Source organism: Amblyomma americanum, chromosome 2 (genome assembly GCF_052857255.1).
Source record: "Amblyomma americanum isolate KBUSLIRL-KWMA chromosome 2, ASM5285725v1, whole genome shotgun sequence".
Lineage (NCBI taxonomy): Eukaryota > Metazoa > Arthropoda > Arachnida > Ixodida > Ixodidae > Amblyomma > Amblyomma americanum.
The window spans coordinates 67,369,753-67,387,764 of NC_135498.1; the positions used below are offsets into that span (position 1 = coordinate 67,369,753).

At 48.1% G+C, this 18,012-nt stretch overlaps 1 protein-coding gene and 1 non-coding gene across 2 annotated transcripts in view; both read right to left on the minus strand.

The window, feature by feature from the left end:
- The window catches only part of LOC144121362 (SEC14-like protein 2), a 71,702-nt gene that overhangs the window by 26,871 nt on the left and 26,819 nt on the right, over window positions 1-18,012 (minus strand). Inside the window, exons 3-5 of the mRNA XM_077654552.1 lie at window positions 2,541-2,584; window positions 1,831-1,896; window positions 606-699 (exon numbers count right to left, since the gene is read on the minus strand). Of these exons, the coding sequence (XP_077510678.1) occupies window positions 606-699; window positions 1,831-1,896; window positions 2,541-2,584 (204 nt within the window). The remainder of the gene's footprint in view (window positions 1-605; window positions 700-1,830; window positions 1,897-2,540; window positions 2,585-18,012) is intronic.
- LOC144122264 (U5 spliceosomal RNA) lies at window positions 9,998-10,121 on the minus strand. The gene has a single exon (XR_013312871.1). It is a non-coding gene; the product is annotated as a U5 spliceosomal RNA (small nuclear RNA).

Below are 18,012 nucleotides of genomic sequence, written 5' to 3' on the forward strand. Positions count from 1 at the left end.
TGGAGTGTACGTATTCTGTTTCCAGGTCTGGCCATCTTTCTGCTCTAATTTGGTACCCTGTGGCATTTAGCGATGCTGTTTCTTATTAAGCTTGTATGTAGGAACACGAGTACATTCGTTGCAAATCTGCAAGCAGAAGCAAAACAACGAGCTGTTATATCCCGGAAAGTGATAAGCATGCGCTTGCATTTTGTTTATCTTGCATGTGATCTATTAAAATCGAGAACATATAAAGGATGTAAAGCGGAACAAAGGTGTCTGAAAGAACTGTCAAAAAATTTCTTACTTTCTAAAGACTTGCTGTAGCTTTGATAATAAACGTCTTATTTGTTTTTCAGGCAATGCAGATTATAAGTCAGATAATTTTTGTTTCCGCTTCTCCGATTTACAGCGTCAGTTAAGAGCCGACGTATTCATTGTTTAACAGTTGAATATGGTATCTTTCGCCGCACTCTCACCAGATTAAGCCAGGATGCCCTCAAAGCAGCGTAAATGTAAACACAGAAAAGCACTGCCGGCCTCGGAGAAGGCGAGGAAAACAAATAGCGAAAGTAAAAGTTGTCATAACTATTTCGAGGACAACAACAACTGCAGGTTACTCATACGTTTGATCTGGAAGTTTCCAAAGGGGTAGATCCATACGGGGCCTCCTTGTTTGTCGATGCCGTACATGCCTCCGATCAGAGTTCTGTGCACAAACTGTTGCCGCAAGAGAATGAAAAGGAATTAGGGAACAAAATGGGAGACAAAAGAAGTACGCTTTTAAACTTCTGCGTTTCTCCAACACAATCCAAGTGTGGAAATGTTTGTTTAACAGCTCGTCCTGTTGAGGTATTCGAAAACCTTCTGTTACTTAAACGCAAAAGTAAAAAAAAAGCGCGAGAGTATTCAGAGAAGATATAACATTCGAGGACGCACAGATAAATTGAAATAAAAAAGCTAAAAGGGAGACAAGACACTCGTAGTGCCGACTAGTGCACTCGTACTGCACACCGGCTGGTTGTGCTATCACGGATAAAACAAACGATCCGACTGTCTACAGCTGCGAGTGAAATCATTTTTAACAAGGGGAAAAAAAATGGCGCACTTGTTGGCAGAAAAAAAATGGCTGGTCTACATTTGCATCTGCTGCGTGCTATATTTGACTGAAGAGCCTTTGTTAGAGGGTAATAATGGAGCAGTTAATTAGGTATGTGTCTAGGCGAATTGTTCAAGTTGGACACAGGTTTCTGACGTGTGAGTAGTTTCGGTTACCATCCACATGGGTACTGACACACGACTATTTGTCCAGTTTGTTTAGGCTCATCCTAACGATTGAATAGTTAGCATCTACTCCACAGAGAATGGCCATTGGCGGTACTGCCTAGTTTGATACCTGAACCGGGACAAATTTTTCGACGAACTTTGGAGACGAACTTTTTCGCCGCATTTGCACACCGACCTCAAAGGAATGCTCTTTTCATTTTGCGCTGAATGTAATGAATATTTACTAACAGTAAAAAAGAAATTCGTTCTTTGTTCAAAGCTTTCAGAATCACGAATGGGGTTTTAAGGTGCCTGAAGTGGCCTTTTATCATATACGCGGCACTCAACGAAAAAAAAGTTGCAGCAAATTTATGTTCTAAGTCTATTTCTTGTGCAAGCTGACACAGCTGCTGACAACTTATTGGCGCCACTCTCGGCTCCCTTGAAGCTATGGGCTAGTTAGCTTGTTCACTTCGAGATACGCACAGCTCTCGCATGCGCAACTTGTCGCAGGTTATACAGTGTCATTTAATCACGCTTAGTGGTTTGTTATATTTTCTAGAACGCAAGCTGACACGCTCTCACCTCTGGAGGTTTGAAGTCGTCCTTTGTCAGCTCGTCGATGTTGTTGGCTTTCCTCCATGCGATGCTCTGCGAAGATAATTTTGTGAACGTTAAGCTTGCTAGCGATGTAAATAACGTTCAATAGACTCCATGTTCTGAAAACAGCCTGCGCCTGGTTTTTCGGAACGATAGCGTTTAAACGATATTGTATTAGTTGCTTCAAACAACAACAGGCGCATAGCAACACTGGGGATCGGCCAAGAATCTAGAGGCAAAGTAGAGAGGCTAATTAGGCAGTGAGCTTGGTGAGAGAAAGAGAAAAAGAAAGGAAGAAAAAAGGAAGAAGGAAGGAGAGGAACGAAGGAACGAAGGAAGGAAGGAAGGAAAAAATCAAGAAAAGAAGAAAGAGGAAGAAAGAGAGAAAGAAAGAAAGGAAGCAAGGAAGGGAGGAAGGCAGGGAAGGAGGGCAGGCAGAGAAGGAAGGAAGGAAACAAGGAAGGAAGAAAGGCAGGGAAAGAAGGAAGGAAGGAAGGGAGGGAGGGAGGGAGAGAGGAAGGAAGGAAGCAAGGAAGGAAGGAGGAAGGAAGGAAGGAAGGAAGGAAGGAAGGAAGGAAGGAAGGAAGGAAGGAAGGAAGGAAGGAAGGAAGGAAGGAAGGAAGGAAGGAAGGAAAAGAAAGCAGAAGAGAAAAAGTGACAAAAACAAAACGATATAAGTAATCGACGGTACGTACTTTCTTCATCATCTCTTTCGAATGGTGGATGTCGAAGTTCCGAGCTGCCAGTCAAGGTTGGTCATGCAAGAGATGACGAAAAGATAATGAGACAGAGTGCGGGAATCTCTACGCCATCACCGGCATAAGTATTTTATCTCCATGTTTGTTTGCATCGTGCCTTTTAATGGAGCGGGACTGTCAGCCCCGAATTTCAATTCCACAGTTTGCCAACTTCAGGCTAAATGATAGTTGCTCGTATTTTCTTTTCTGCCCCCCTAATTTCCAAAATGCCCTTTACGAAATGCACGACTTCAGCAAGCGTCGGGTCGTACTAATAGCTGCGGCGTCCTGCTTTGTGCTCGAACCGAGGAAAAGAATTCAGGCACGAGTTAGTAGCTTAGAAGCCAGGCGACGCAGCAGTGGTTTCAGTAAACGCAATGGAAGCATAGTTTCGATTTGGCGAAGAACGTGTTTTGAGGGCTGTGCCAGTTTGCGCCTTGCTTCGGCAGAGCAGATTGCCGTTTAGCCAAACCCGAAGCAGGAGCTTGTTCAGCACCAAAGAGCCGCGTGTGTGCGAGTATAGGTGTATACGAGGAGAACCCAATAAGATGAAACGCTTCAGAAAGGAGCTCAATTAAGCGCACACCGTGGCATAGAGGCGGACCTGTACCAGAAGGTATGGGCCTGCTGAAACAACACAGCAAAAGAAAGGATGAAAGAACGGACGATTGACGTACAAGTACCTTGGTATCCATTTAAGTAAAGATTTAACCTGGTCTCTACACATTCACAACGTCACTAATTCGGCTAATCAAATTCTAGGGTATTTACGTCGTAACCTTTCCTTAGCCCCCTGTTCCATAAAACTTCTTTCTTACTTAACATTTGTACTTTCTAAACTAGAGTTCGCATCTGCCGCGTATGATCCCCACTATGCTAACCTTATCACCACGCTCGAAGCGGTCCAGAACCGCGCTGTCAGATTCATTTGCTCGGACTACTCTTATCACACTAGCGTGTCAGCACTAAAATCACAGCTCCATCTTCCTACTCTGGCCTGTCGCCGTAAAATCGCCTGTCTTTCTTTATATCATAAATTTTATCACACTTTCCACCACGAACCTCCCCCTGTCGCACGCGCCCATCGGATTTCTCGTCACAGTCATCCTAATGCCGTCTACCCTGAACAGGCCCGCACCGAAACATATCATCAATCTTTTTTCCTTAGAACAGCCAAAGACTGGAATGACCTTCCGTCCGAAGTGGCAACCATCATCAATCCCGTTCGCTTCAAATCCGCCATCGAAGACCATCTGTATTCATCCTTTTAAAACCCTTTTGTTTGCCCACCCCTCATGTAATGTCCTTTTTGGACCCTTGAGGAAATAAATAAAAAAAAAATAAAAAAAAATAAATGCTGTGCAGCTCAGATCTGAAAGTTGAGCAGGAGCTGACCGAAAGGGCAAGAGTGGCTGCAAGACCCGTGGTGTCATGAAATAGGGTGCCTAACCAGGAATATTAGTTCCAATTAAAATGTTTCATGATCATCAATTAAAACAGAAAGGTGTGTGTGTGTGGGGGGGGGATAGGGTTGGTGGCTAGAGTTTGGGGGCGTTGAAAACTGAAGCTCGTTGGTAAGCAGTATTGCCACAAGGATGTGATAAGCTTGGTCTTTCGATCAATCGGAATGTTCCTCTATTGCCGTAATAGTGCGCGATGTTCACATCTGCAGTTTCTCTCCTCGGAGCCGGTTGTCAGTTCTATTCATGAGACGCCACCACTTTGTTCAGAAATGATGGTCCCCACGTGTAGTGCGTGTCTTGTTAAAGTGTTCACGATTGCTCTTGACGATTCGCGGCCATTACAAAGAAAGTTCTGCTTTGAGTTTGGATAGGTTGAGGCCAAGAGCAGCTGCTTTTGTCTAATTTCAACGACTGCCAAATGCGCGCCATCGCCGCCGCCTCCGAGATACTTCCGTTGCGGATACAGGCTCGCCGCATGGACACATTACTTTCAGTTCACGGTGGCATGTAAGTATATGAACGGAGTATAAATTCCCGAAGCGGCACACGAGCTATGATGGAGGAAACAGTGGAGGGCTCCCGATCAATTCCGACCTCCGCGCTGAAACCTCCCGGCAAACGGGCACCTTTTGCGTTTCACCTTCATCGAAACGCTGCCTCCGCTGGCGGGATTTGAACGCTAGACCTTGGGCTAAGCAGCCGAACGCCAAAGTAACCGGGTCCTTCCAAGGCTTCGTCCGCGTGCTTCCTTGCGTGACTGGTCACGGCAACGGGCCGCAAGAGAGTTTTAGCACCGCCGTAAGGTCACGGCCACTAGGACAACTTCCACCGTACGGCAAATGTCCGCGCGGCTGTCCGGCTATGCTAAAACTGTCGACTATTCTAGCCGTGTGCATTAGACGGGCAGAAAAGAGAAAGTGAGGTGCGCAGTCAACCGGGACACGGAAATCATGAGACGTGTTGTACGGATGGCTTCCAACAAAGCGAACCGGTCATGCGCCGCACTCTCCGCGGGGTCCCGCTGACATCCGCGTCTCGTGCTGTCACTTGGCTGCGCTCGACCGGCCCTCGTCGTCACAGACCACGCGTGGCTGCGCTTCCCCGCTGATCCTTCCCTGCGCGCGCCTTCCAGTGCTTCGTCTCGTACTCCACACGCAGCAACTGCGATGTGCCGTATCTGGCCGCAAAGGAGACCGCCGCTGACCCCGGACTTCGCGCAACTCTTTTGAGGCGAAAGCTTTACTAGTCCCATTACAAAAAAGCAGGCGCCGAGTGTTAGTATACTCGCAGATTGTAAAGAGAATCCCAGTGACGGCAAGAAAAATAGGGTGACGTCATCAAGCAGCCGTAGGAAATCATGTGACACCTCCCACCGATCACCGCCACATGAGACAGTCGTACGAAATTTGGTTCGTCTAACCCGACCGCGGCGGCTGCGTTTAGATGGAGGCGAAACGCTAAAGCGCCCGTGTGCTGTGCGATGTCTGTGCACCTTTGAAGATCCTTCCATTACGGCGCGGTTCAGGTTAATGATTACAATAATTGGTTTTTGGGGAAGGAAATGGCGCAGTATCTGTCTCATATATCGTTGGACACCTGCACCGCGCCGTAAGGGAAGGGATAAAGGAGGGAGTGAAAGGAGATAGAGAGAAAGAGGTGCCGTAGTGGTGGGCTCCGGAATAATTTCGATCACCTGGGGATCTTTAACGTGCACTGACATCGCACAGCCCACGGGCGCCTTCGCGTTTTGCCGCCATAAAAATGCAGCCGCCGCGGTCGGGTTCGAACCCGGGAACTCCGGATCAGTAGCCGAGCGCCCTAACCACTGAGCCACCGCGGCGGGTTGGCGGCGCGCCTTCGTTCCATTTCTCAGTGCGCAACCTGCGTCGAGGTTGAAAGCTCACGATGGCGCACTAATGCTTTCGCCTTCACAGCACATCAGCAGTCTGAAGTGCCTTCTGAATTTTAAAGCGAAAGCTTCACTAGCCTTGGTGGTGGTGGTGAAAAGCATTTAATAATATTCAAACAGAGGTTGACAGGGAAGCAGCCTCTAGTGGGCCGCTCCCCTTACAATACTAGGTGGAGTCCTTTAATCAGGGAACCCATTGGTCTGTACCGCCACTCGAGCTCGCTGAACCAGGGCTTGTTGGGCCGTTAGGTTCAAACCCAGTCCTCACGGCTCGGGAAATTGGTTAGGGGTGGAAGAGAAATTTGCTGGCATTCCCAGAAAGATCAGAGGCCAGAGACGGAAGGATCAAAATGTTTGAGTACTGCCGAGCACAGTATAGAGTGCTAGTAAAGAGTCTAAGTAGTCTTTCGCCCGCTTTTCCTCGTCCTTTGAGAGGAGCCGGGTACTGACGGTGCGAGTCCCGGTAATAAGCGGATGTACATTTGAATGTTAAAAGATCCTGATCCAGATCGGTAGGGTCTTACGTCGGGGGCCCGGTTAGTGAGTGCGCGGGCGGCCAAGTTCCCTGGCAAGGTCTTGTGGCCTGGAGTCCAGATGAGCTATGCGGCGCCAATTTCACTGTGTCTGCACGAATGACCTTGAACAGAAGCAGCCCCTGACGTACCACGTGACTCGCAGCAGCTGCAGCGGTGCGGTCCGCCCATCGCCGCTGCCTATCCAGTGTCTCGCTATGGACGAAGCAAGTCAGCCGGAGCCGACGTCCTCGCGAGTGGGCACTCGCAGACGTCGGGCCGAGTCTGATCATCCGGTCGACATCGCCAACCGTGCGAGGGATTTAGCAATCGATAGGGAGCGTAAACGCGCTGAACGGGCAGCAGCTGAAACCGATGAAGAGCGTGAGCTTCGAAAGCAAAGGGAAGGCGCATAACTGGTCCCCTACGAGAGTGGACACCTCAGTCGCGCTTTAAGATACGTGGCGGTAGGGACAGATATGCGCTGCGTGCATTGGCGTTAACGTTGCAGCAGGAACGCGGCACTGAAGCTGGGCGAAACGCAAAAGGCGCCCGTGTGCTGCTGCTGGCCAATCTCCCTGACCAGGCGTATGAAGACCTTCTGAAATACATCAACACTATACGGAAGCGCGAGAACCCGATCCCCTTTGATTGGAAACAGCCCTAGTAACATTCATTCCCAAGGCGGGAAAGGAAATCAACACAGACAACTTGAGGCCTATCTCGCTCACCTCGTGTGTGGGCAAGCTGATGGAGACCATGGTGCGGGATAGGCTCTCCGAATACTTGGGACAACGAAACACATTTACAGACACTATGCTCGGCTTTCGCCCACATAAGTCGGCACAGGACGTGCTCCTCCAACTCAACAGAGACATAATACAACCAGTCGAACACCCAAATAATGACAAGGTCGTACTGGCCTTGGACTTGAAAGGAGACTTCGACAACACCAAACAGAGCGTCATACTGACACACCTCAATTAAACCAACTGTGGCCGCAACACTTTCAAATATATCAAAGACTTCCTGACCGATCGAGTCGCACTTATCAGAATCCAAGAGGCAGAATTAGGTCCGTATCAAATGGGTACGCGGGGGACACCACAAGGCGCGGTGCTATCTCCCCTACTCTTTAATTTGGCTATGCTCCATCTCCCAGACAAGTTGAATGATATCGAAGGCATACGGCATGCGCTGTATGCCGATGATATCACGATCTGGGCCACAGAGGGAAACTAAGGACGCATGGAGGAATGCCTGCAAACAGCCGCTAACGTAGTGGATCGCTACGCAGGGCACTGTGGTCTCCAATGCGCGCCCAACAAGTCTGAATTTGTGCACCTTAGGGCATCCCCTAAGGACACTACCCAAATACATCTCTCCTTAACAAGTGGCCCCATACACGAGACCAAAGAGATTCGAATACTCGGGCTCTTCATCCATAACCAACGAAGAGTAGACACAACATTGCACAAACTCCGCAAAATTGGAGACCAAGTAGGCCGTATGGTCCGTCACGTCTCCAACAAGAGAAGGGGTTTGCGAAGCAGGGATGCCGTGCGTCTGGCCCATGCTTTCGTAATCAGCCGACTCCTCTGTTCGGTCCCTTATCTACCCTTGCGGAAACACGACGAAGACACGGTTGAGGTAATACTCCGCAAAATGATGAAGAGGGCACTTGACCTTCCTGTGTCCACCTCCAATGCGAGACTTCTTATTGGGAGTGGTGAACACTTTTCAGGAGCTCAAGGAAGCCCATCTCACAAATCAATACACGAGGCTAGCCCAAACGAAGTCGGGTCGGCACTTGCTAGCCCGCCTCCACATCCAACATGATTTTCACATTCAGGAGAGGGTCCGAGTGCCCGAACTCTGGAGACGCGTCGTCAGAGTTCGATCCATCCCCACTAAGATGGACAAGGGGGATCATAGTGGTCGTCGTCAGGCTAGGGCGGAAGCCTTAGCGCACCACTATGACAACAAACATGGTGTCTTTTACTTAGATGTAGCTGGGCCGACCCACGGGGGGTGGTACACGGCCGCGGTCGTACATAAAGAAATACAAGTAGATGCGCTCTCCTTTTGAGCCCCAGGCACAACACAAGCTGTAGAGGGTGCCATCACCCTAGCTGCTTCCGATTCAAGATCCAAACACATAATAAAAGACTCGCGTACGGCATGTCGCAATTATGAGGCTGGCTAGATAACTCCACTAGCTCAACGAATACTAAGGCACTGCAGCCGGGATACCGATCCTAGTCCCCGCTGCCTGGTTTGTTCTTTGGGCCATCAGGGCCTAGCAGGAAACGAATCTGCAGACGCAGCGGCCAGAGCACTCATTCACCGGGCGTTCCCATTGGCTCCTGAGCACCTGGAACCTGAAGGTAGCTGCTTACTCTCCTTCAAAGCTATCACAACTTATAAGGATAGTCATCGCCATTACCCGACCCCTGGAAAGGGACTGGGGAAAGCAAACGAACGCGTTCTACTCCGATTATTCACGAACACAATGCTGTGCGCGGCAGTACTAAAACACTTCGATCCCACGTTCACTGGAGGGGCAAACATTGTGGGGAGGTGGCTGACACCTACCACATGGTTTGGGCTTGCCAGCGCAACTCAGCTCTCTCCCCCACCCCAACCCTACCAGAGAGGAATGGGAGGCGGCCCTGCTTGGCTGTTGGGACCTTCAGGCCCAACAGCCTTGTTGGGACCTTCAGGCTTTGGTCAACAGGCTAAGCTGGCGGCTTCGACCAATGAGGTCCCGGAATAAGGACTCCACCCATTGCGGGGCTCTTTAAAGAGCATCACCTCTTTCATTCACTAAAGGCTTTTCACCACCACCACCGGTGTGCTGTGCGATATCAGTGCGCGTTAACGATTCTCGGGTAGTCCAAATTAATGTGGAGACCTCCACTACGGAACCTCTTTGTTTCTTCCTTCACTCCCTCCTTTATCCCTTCCTTGCGGCGCGGTTGGGGTGTCCACCGAGATATGTGAGACAGTTACTGCGTCATTTCCTTTCCTCAAAAACCAATTTTCTTTTTTTTTCTATAGGCCGTCGGCGTTCGTTCTGTTCCGATGATTTTGAGGAAAGGAAGAGCGCATAACTGGCTCCCTGGGTCAGTGGACGCCTTACTCGCGCTACGAGGTACGTGGGGTGGTCCGCAGCGTTAAGTGGGTGTGCAACATATCGCGATCAACCATTATTCAACTGCCACCTGCCAGTGTGGGCGCGCTCTGTATCCAGTGTCTCCCTACGGACGAAGCAAGTCGGTCCTCGAGAGTGGGCACACGCAGACGTCCGGGCCGAGTCTTATTAGGTCAACATTGCTAACCGTGCAAGGCAATTGCGCTGAACGGGCGGCCGAAACCGACGAAGAGCGGTAGGCTTCGCCTTTATCTTACCTAACCACAGCTTAACCGAGGCACAACCAGGTGATATCACAGCTTTCGCTTGCATAACCAGGGATAGCAAAGCCGCAAGGAATTCAGCCCGAGCAATCTATCTTTTGATTCAGATGTTAGGCCCCGCCCAAACGGGCAGGGCCTCCCAAAAATTCGCCTGAAGGCTCATTTGTATGCCCCTCCACACGGCAATCTTTAGTAAAAGGCGAAAGATTGGTACGACTGTGCGGAGAGGCGTGAGCATACAACCCCAATAGCGGCGCCGGGATCCCATTATTTGCATGATGCCAAGAGATGCCAATTACTCCCTTTCATTTGAACAAAACTTTCGGACAAAAAAATGAGCACACCCAGGCAAAGTTTGCTGTACCCGGCTCATTGACTTCTTTAGCATAAGACCTTTAGTGAAATTTAAATGCCGTTTACTCTCTTATTTCGTACGTTCAGTTTTAAGGTTTTGGATTGTGCTGCGGTTTACTGACAAGTCTCGTCACTACGCATATCATCTGGGTGTCTGTCTGCGACAAAAGGGGATAAAGAGGCGTGTTCTCGACGCCAAAAAACATCATTTCAATTTCCTTCTACCCCGCCGTGGTTGCTCAGTGGTTAGGGCGCTCGACTACTGATCCGGAGTTCCCGGGTTCGAACCCGACCGCGGCGGCTCCGTTTTTATGGAGGAAGAACGCTAAGGCGCCCGTGTGCTGTGCGATGTCAGTGCACGTTAAAGATCCCCAGGTGGTCGAAATTATTCCGGAGCCCTCCACTACGGCACCTTTTCTTCCTTTCTTCTTTCACTTCCTCCTTTATCCCTTCCCTTACGGCGCGGTTCAGGTGTCCAAAGATATATGAGACAGATACTGCGCCATTTCCTTTCCCCAAAAACCAATTATTATTATTATTATTATTTCCTTCTAAGGCCAATGTTTCCTTCTTACCAATGAAGGCAGAACTCAGTAAATTAAATAACTCATTAAATTGTCTACATCGCCGCAGCCACAATCTTTCACTTTTTTTTTTGTTCCGACCTTGCGTACAGGCATTTCAGTCCTCTAGAATGAATGCAATATGTAGATTTTATACATGAATTGAAGCTTTTGCTGCGTATTTCGGGGTAATGGATAACATACAGTTCTGCCAGGGGTAGCTGCTTATTCGTCACTCAGAAGCAAGCCTATAGCTTGCGCGCTAGTATTGTCAGAACCGAGAAGTCTGATAATAATAATAATTGGTTTTTGGTGGAATGGAAATGGCGCAGTATCTGTCTCATATATCGTTGGACACCTGAACCGCGCCGTAAGGGAAGGGATAAAGGAGGGAGTGAAAGAAGATAGGAACGAATAGGTCCGTAGTGGAGGGCTCCGGAATAATTTCGACCACCTGGGGATCTTTAACGTGCACTGACATCGCACAGCACACGGGCTCCTTAGGAGGAAAAACGCTAAGAAGTCTGATGGAAAAAAGTTTTTTGAGCAAAGGAAATGACGCAGCAACTGTCTCACATGTCTCGGTGGACACCAGAACCGGGCCGTGAGGTAAAGGATAAAGCAGGGACTGAAAGAAGAAAAGAAGGAAAAAGCCAGAGGGGTAGACACTTTTGCTTGTTGTTTCATTTCAAGGCTAAAAAACCTAGCGCAAAAAGAGCAAGGACTCAGAAAGACAACACACATAGCGCTAACTCCAACAAAGATATATTTCGCAAATGCTTTATGGGGGTTTCAAATCCCAAAGCGACTCAGGCTATGAGAGACGCCGTAGTGAAGGGATCCGGGAATTTCGACCACCAGGGGTTCTTTAACGTGCACTGACATCGCACGGTACACGGGCCTCTAAAATTTCGCCTCCATCGATATTCGACCGCCGCGGCCGGGATCGAACCCGCGTCTTTCGGGCCAGCAGCCGAGCGCCATAACCACTCAGCCACCGCGGCGGCTTTATTTCGCAAAGGAAGGGTATATTTTTTTTACTGACTTATCATAGAAGGACCATCAAACCATGCGTTAGCAAAGCATATCAGCCAGGTATGAGAGCTCCTTTGCCAACAGAGCGACTGAAGGGCAACTCACACAGTCATCTTCCAACTGTCGACTTAGGTTGTTTTATTTCACTGTTTCTTCTGAGGGACGGGAGTCCCTGAGACTCGAGTCAATAAAATTCTCTTTAATCTTCAAACAGGGACTCCCATTCAGATTCAATTATTTCTCGTGTTAAGTGGTTTTTGAGCACATTTAAGACCACACATTTTTTTTTTTTTTGAGAAGCGGTATGCAATGGCAAACACGGCAATGGGCTGGCAAACCTCTCCCACACATATCGTTTACGTCACGCCCATGTTCCTGAAGCCTATCGTTCAGCCATCTGCCCGTTTGACCTACATACTTCTTGCCACAGGAAAGAGGTATCTGGTCTACGACATTTTCAACGCAATCAAGAAATTTATTCTTATGTTTCTTCGTACAGCCAACCGCCTTTTTGGATTTTGTCAAATTTTTTGTGCACAAAAGACTCAAGTATTTAGGGGCTGAAAGAACCACTGTAGCTCCCGAACGCTGAGCTATTTTTTTTTAGAATGTGGGACAGCCGATGAAAGTAAGGAATGCCGGCAACTTTTTCTTTCTTACGTGTAGCATCGTGATTGTCCTGCGCTTTTTTCTGGCAGAATTTTTTTAGAACGCCTCCCGCTACAGAGGCCAGAACATGGGAGGGTACCCAGCGTTCTCCAGCCGCTTGCACCGCTGAGAAAAGCTTTCATGCATGAGAATTAATAAATGAAAGGCGATAATTGGATCTTTTTAAGAGTTTAGAGTGCGCTGAATGAATAGGTAACAATGGTTTTTCGCCTTGAGGTTGAACATACAGCATGCCCGATCATGATGCAGTATGATGTTGATGTCTAGGAATTTGATTACCCCTTTTTTCAGGTAGTTCAAAAGTTAATTCTAGAGGTCGGAAATGGTTACGGAACGAAGTGAGGACATTAAGAACATCATCTTTGAAGGAACTGTCATTTCTGTAAAGTACAATACGAAAGTCCTCAACATACCTAAAAAATCTTGATGACATTGATATTGTTGACTATATCCGCAAAGGCCTGTCCAGCTCGGCTAAAAACAAATCGCTAAGGATGGATGCTACGCAGGATCCTATACAAATGCCTTCTTTCTGAAGGTGTGGTTTTTCATCCCTCACTATGAACGTGGACTTAAGATAAAATTTTAAAACCTCTAGAAATCCATTTTACCAAGATTCCAGATGCATTTTGAAAGGCAATAGGCCCGTACTGGTCAATACAATCCCCAACACAAGATAACAAAGCCTCATGTAGAATGGAATAATACAGATATTTTACGTGAACCGAAAAACCAGATAGGCCATGTTCCGCATGTGACTTGAAAAAATCTAAAACCTGCTTAGAATTTCGGACAAGGAAGGGATCTGGAATGGATAACAACTTCAGTTTTTCTTTTAACAACAGGGCAACAAATTTTTGCCATGTGCCATTCTCTGATACAATAACTCGGAAAGGAACATCAGTTTTATTGGCCTTTCCATTGAAGAGCACCTGAAGGAAGTCCTTTTTACAATCGGTAATTCCTTTGAGAACAGACCCAAGGTTCAGCCTATTGCAAGGTTTCTTCGCTTCAGCTTTTATCTTTGAAATTTTTACTTTTTGACGGCAGTTAAAAGCGGAGAACACAGCTTCACATGCTTTTTTATGAAAGAACCCAGATAGAAGTACAGCAAACCCTCCTTCTTTGCCTGCGGTAAAGAGGCACAATGTATGCTGTTTAAGGTAAGAATTAGCTCGATTTACGGGAAGTCTTGAAAGATGCAACCTACATCGCAGTAAGTTGTCGACGCCTGCGTAAACACAACGGTCAGCCTCTTGCTCGGGATTGATACGAGAAATCTGGAGAGCGAACGTCAGCCGCTCCGCTGAAGACGATTTTGGCTCCAGGGCAAACTTAGGTCCCAACGACAGAACAGATTTCACATGCTCAGGAAGATCCAGTCCTTGCGGCGTGTGGATGACGCACGAAAAAACATAAGAATAAATTTGTTGATTGCGTTGAAAATGTCGTATACCAGGTACCTCTTTCCTGTGGCAAGCAGTATGTATGTCAAACAGGCAGATGCCTGAACGATAGGCTTCGGGAATATGGGCGTGAGGTAAACGATATGTGTGGGAAAGGTTTGTAAGCCCATTGCCGTGTTTGTCATTGCATACCGCTTCTAAAAAAAAAAATCTGTGGTCTTAAAAGTGCACAAAAACCGCTTAACACGAGAAATAATTGAAGCTGAATGGATTTCAATGTTGGAAGATGACTGTGTGAGTAGCCCTTCAGTCGCTCTGCTGCCAAAGGAGCTCTCATATCTGGCTGATAGGCTTTGCTAACGGATGGTTTGATGGTGGTTGTATGGCAAGTCGGTATAAAAAACCATCCTTCCTTTGCGAAATAAATTATTTGGTTGGATGTTAGCGCAGTGTGTGTTGCCTTTCTGAGTTCTTGTTCTTTTTGCGCTATGTTTTTTACCCTTGAAAAGAAAAATGTGCCGCAGTGGTCGCCTCCGGAGAAATTACGAACACCTGGGGATCTTTAATGTGCGCTGACATCGCACAGCACACGGACGTCTTTGGCGTTTCGCCTCCATCGAAACGCGGCCGGCGCGGTTGGGTTTGAATCCGGGAACTCCGGATGAGTAGCCGAGCGCCTTAACCATTGAGGCACCGCGGGGGGTACCACGAGTGTTTTTAAACGTGTTTTGGGAATAAAAGTTGATCAAAAGCGCGCAATATATCACTTTTCCGAGTGGGTGACAGGTTCTCGCTGGTTTCCATACTGCAAATACCGCAGTCCCGCGCAAGGTCTTCAAGAAGTTCATTAGCAGCGGTAGTGGTCTAACTCTATTTGTACACAACATAGAAATAAAAGTGCAGTTGGTAACACTGGTGACGGTCCGCAACGTCCCGTATTACTCCGCTTACCATTTACAAAAGTTAACACAATCAGCGTTTTATTGTTTGACTGCATCAATGAAGATAGGTATCAAAATTATTGAGCTCATAATTTCGTCTTGCGATTAGCTTCTTGTTTAGGCAACACCAAAAGCTTTAACGGCGGTCTGCTTTTTGTCACGGGGGAATTCTGTTTGGCGGTCCGGAACGTGGGCGGAACTCATCTACAGGCGAGTTGTATCCGATTATAGACGGATGGAAAGGTGAAACTTCTTTAAAAGGAAGAAGGAAAAAAAGAAAGAACCCGAACTGGCAGCAGGCGGTGTCGCGTAGAGCAAGAGGACGCCGTAAAGATCCCCGGAAATTCCCTTGTGACGATAACTGGCAGGCTATATGAAAAGAACTAAAACAAGGAAAACGGTTGTTTTCGCCACGCGTTCAGGGAAAAGAATTCGCAGCTCGTCCAGAAGCTGCCATCGGCGTGGAAAACTTATGGAGTGAGTTGCTCTAAACTCTGAAGCGCTGACAACGGCGTTGCCCCGCCGCGGTGGCTCAGTGGTTAGGGCGCTCGACTACTGATCCGGAGTTCCCGGGTTCGAACCCGACCGCGGCGGCTGCGTTTTTATGGAGGAAAAACGCTAAGGCGCCCGTGTGCTGTGCGATGTCAGTGCACGTTAAAGATCCCCAGGTGGTCGAAATTATTCCGGAGCCCTCCATTACGGCACCTCTCTCTTCCTTTCTTCTTTCACTCCCTCCTTTACCCTTCCCTTACGGCGCGGTTCAGGTGTCCAACGATATATGAGACAGATGCTGCGCCACTTCCTTTCCATCCAAAACCAATTATTATTATTATTATTATCAACGGCGTTGAAGCAAGCTGTGTTCTACGCATTCGTGGCAAAAAGAAAAAGAAAAAAAGCTTCGAAGAGGTCTGGCTCTCATTCGCCATCTTCATTGTCACGGCCACTGCAACGTGTATGCCCTTTGGGAGATCTATGACATTCACGCGCCCAGCCATCATATCTAGCATGACGCATGCGCAATCTCGAGAGTGGATTCAGTGGGCATGCTTCACACGCTTGTGCGCAATATCACCGTGACCTCTTGAAACTCGAAAGATGTTTACAGTTCTCCTGTGTACATTTCGTGGACCCTCACTCAGAGCTGTTTTCCACACATAGACATGAAGCAGCCTTGCTTTCCCGTCTGTGGTGTAACGACGGGGAAAAAAAAGATATCGACTTCTCACTAGTGTGGCTTGTGACACCCGTGGCTATGACGATATGATCTCTCCGGTTATTTTTTTTTTGTTTGAAACGATGTTTATTGCCTGAGGGCATAAAAACTATGAAGTGAGAGATGAGTAAGATGCTTAAATAAATGAAAAAAGGTGGGCTGATTTGATGAAATCAAGAAGTGAACGATGATGTGGACCCTGTGTCCAGGCAATATAGCAATCCGGATTGTCCGGTGAGAGTCCCACTGCCGCCAGGTGCCGAATTCTCGTCGGCTTCAGCGCCGGGCAGTCCCACAACAGGTGGTGGATATCCGCCTCACAGTCTATGATCTTGCGGACTGGACACCCGGAGTGGGGATATAAATCTTTGAAATGCGGCCACTTGCGTGCCACAGCTGGAGTTAGCGCAACCCCGACCCGTATCCTCCGAAGCGCAACCTTCTCTGCGCGGGTAAGACCACGGGGGAGGGTTACCGCACACGGATCTCTCCGGTTATTTAATAGCATCACAACCACGTCGACAGTTCTATGTCAGCATAACGTTAATCCGAGCAGACTACACTGGGGCTGGCAAGCGCGCTGTGCTCATGCTAGTAATCTTGTCCGTTTCTCCACGGCGGTCCTTGATTGGACGCCTGTTATACGCTGCCGCGATATTAGTGAAATAATGTATATCTGTATAGGCGGTAACGCTGTGAAACACAGCGCCTTACCAGGTCAGGTCCCATGCGACGATTGCTTTCCAAGCGGTATAGTGAGAAATGTTAGGCCTTGATTTAGCTTTAAGGCCAGATGGTTTGCTTCCGAGACGTGTAGTTGGGTAGTTATGGGACACTCGAAGCTTCTTCCTGAATACTCGAAGAGCCTTTTTTTTTTCAGAAGGAGAAGAAGACTCTTGTCTTCACCTCCCTGGACTTTTCGAGTTTCAGTAAAGTGCCGCAAATGCGCCATCGCAGTTCTCGAAACCAAACCTTGCGGCCACAAAAGCTGCATACTTATCGTCTTTGTTGCCCAGCTCACTCCCTCTGCATGCAAGATCATATTTAAGTCCTTTTCTTATTCGTAGTAGAAATAAAAATTAATTTGGTTGTTGAGCCTGAAGTAAGTTTTCCTTTTATGTTGTTCGCTGTAGTAGTTTTCTGCAAGCTGTCTGTCTAGCATGGGAAGGCAAGCACCACATTGTGCAGTTAAACGCTTTCGCTTGCCCATTTACGAAAAACGCGATCCTCTCTTCTCCTTCTCTCTTTTCTCTTTTCACAATTTCTCTTTCCGCTCGCCTCGTCTCTGACGAAGGCCACAGCAGTCGTCAGCCCTAAAGACCTGTTCGGTGATACATTACTTTTCTTGCGGGCGTCCTGCAAGTGCGAGAAGTTGGGGCGGTGTCGCAAATTTCTCGCGTCTGGCTCTTAACGAGCTTCGTCCTTCGCTTTACAATCTGACTTTTGATCCTTCCTCTACTTTCCACCCTTACAGGCAGCCAAACTGTGTAGACCTCTGGTAAACATCTCCGCTTTAACTTTCCCACTCTTTCCTCCCCCATTTCTCCATCTGTTCCCGCCCCAACTTTGTTCCGCCACGTGCCTTGTAGATCTTAGAAATATTTGTTATTCGCAGAGGATTAGTGAATTTTCCGGTAGTAAAATAGGCTCTGTGTCATTCATTATTGCTCGACACGTCCTTACGCTTGGGCCAGGACGTGTCGCCTTGTTCCTTCAAGCATGAGGGCCCTAGAATAGTGCCAGAGAGACCTGACGAAGTCTTGCGTTGGGGTCTCAAGGAAACAAACAGATAAGTGCATGCGACCCGGCCTTGCGTTGTATCCGGAGCGGTAATTTTGCCTGCCAGCCTTCATTACGCCAACGCCTATTCACTTGTGGCGCGTGTCGCTGAAGTGGCCAGTGAAGCGAGGAGCAGACATCAAAGGGAAATAAAAAGGAAGAAGTG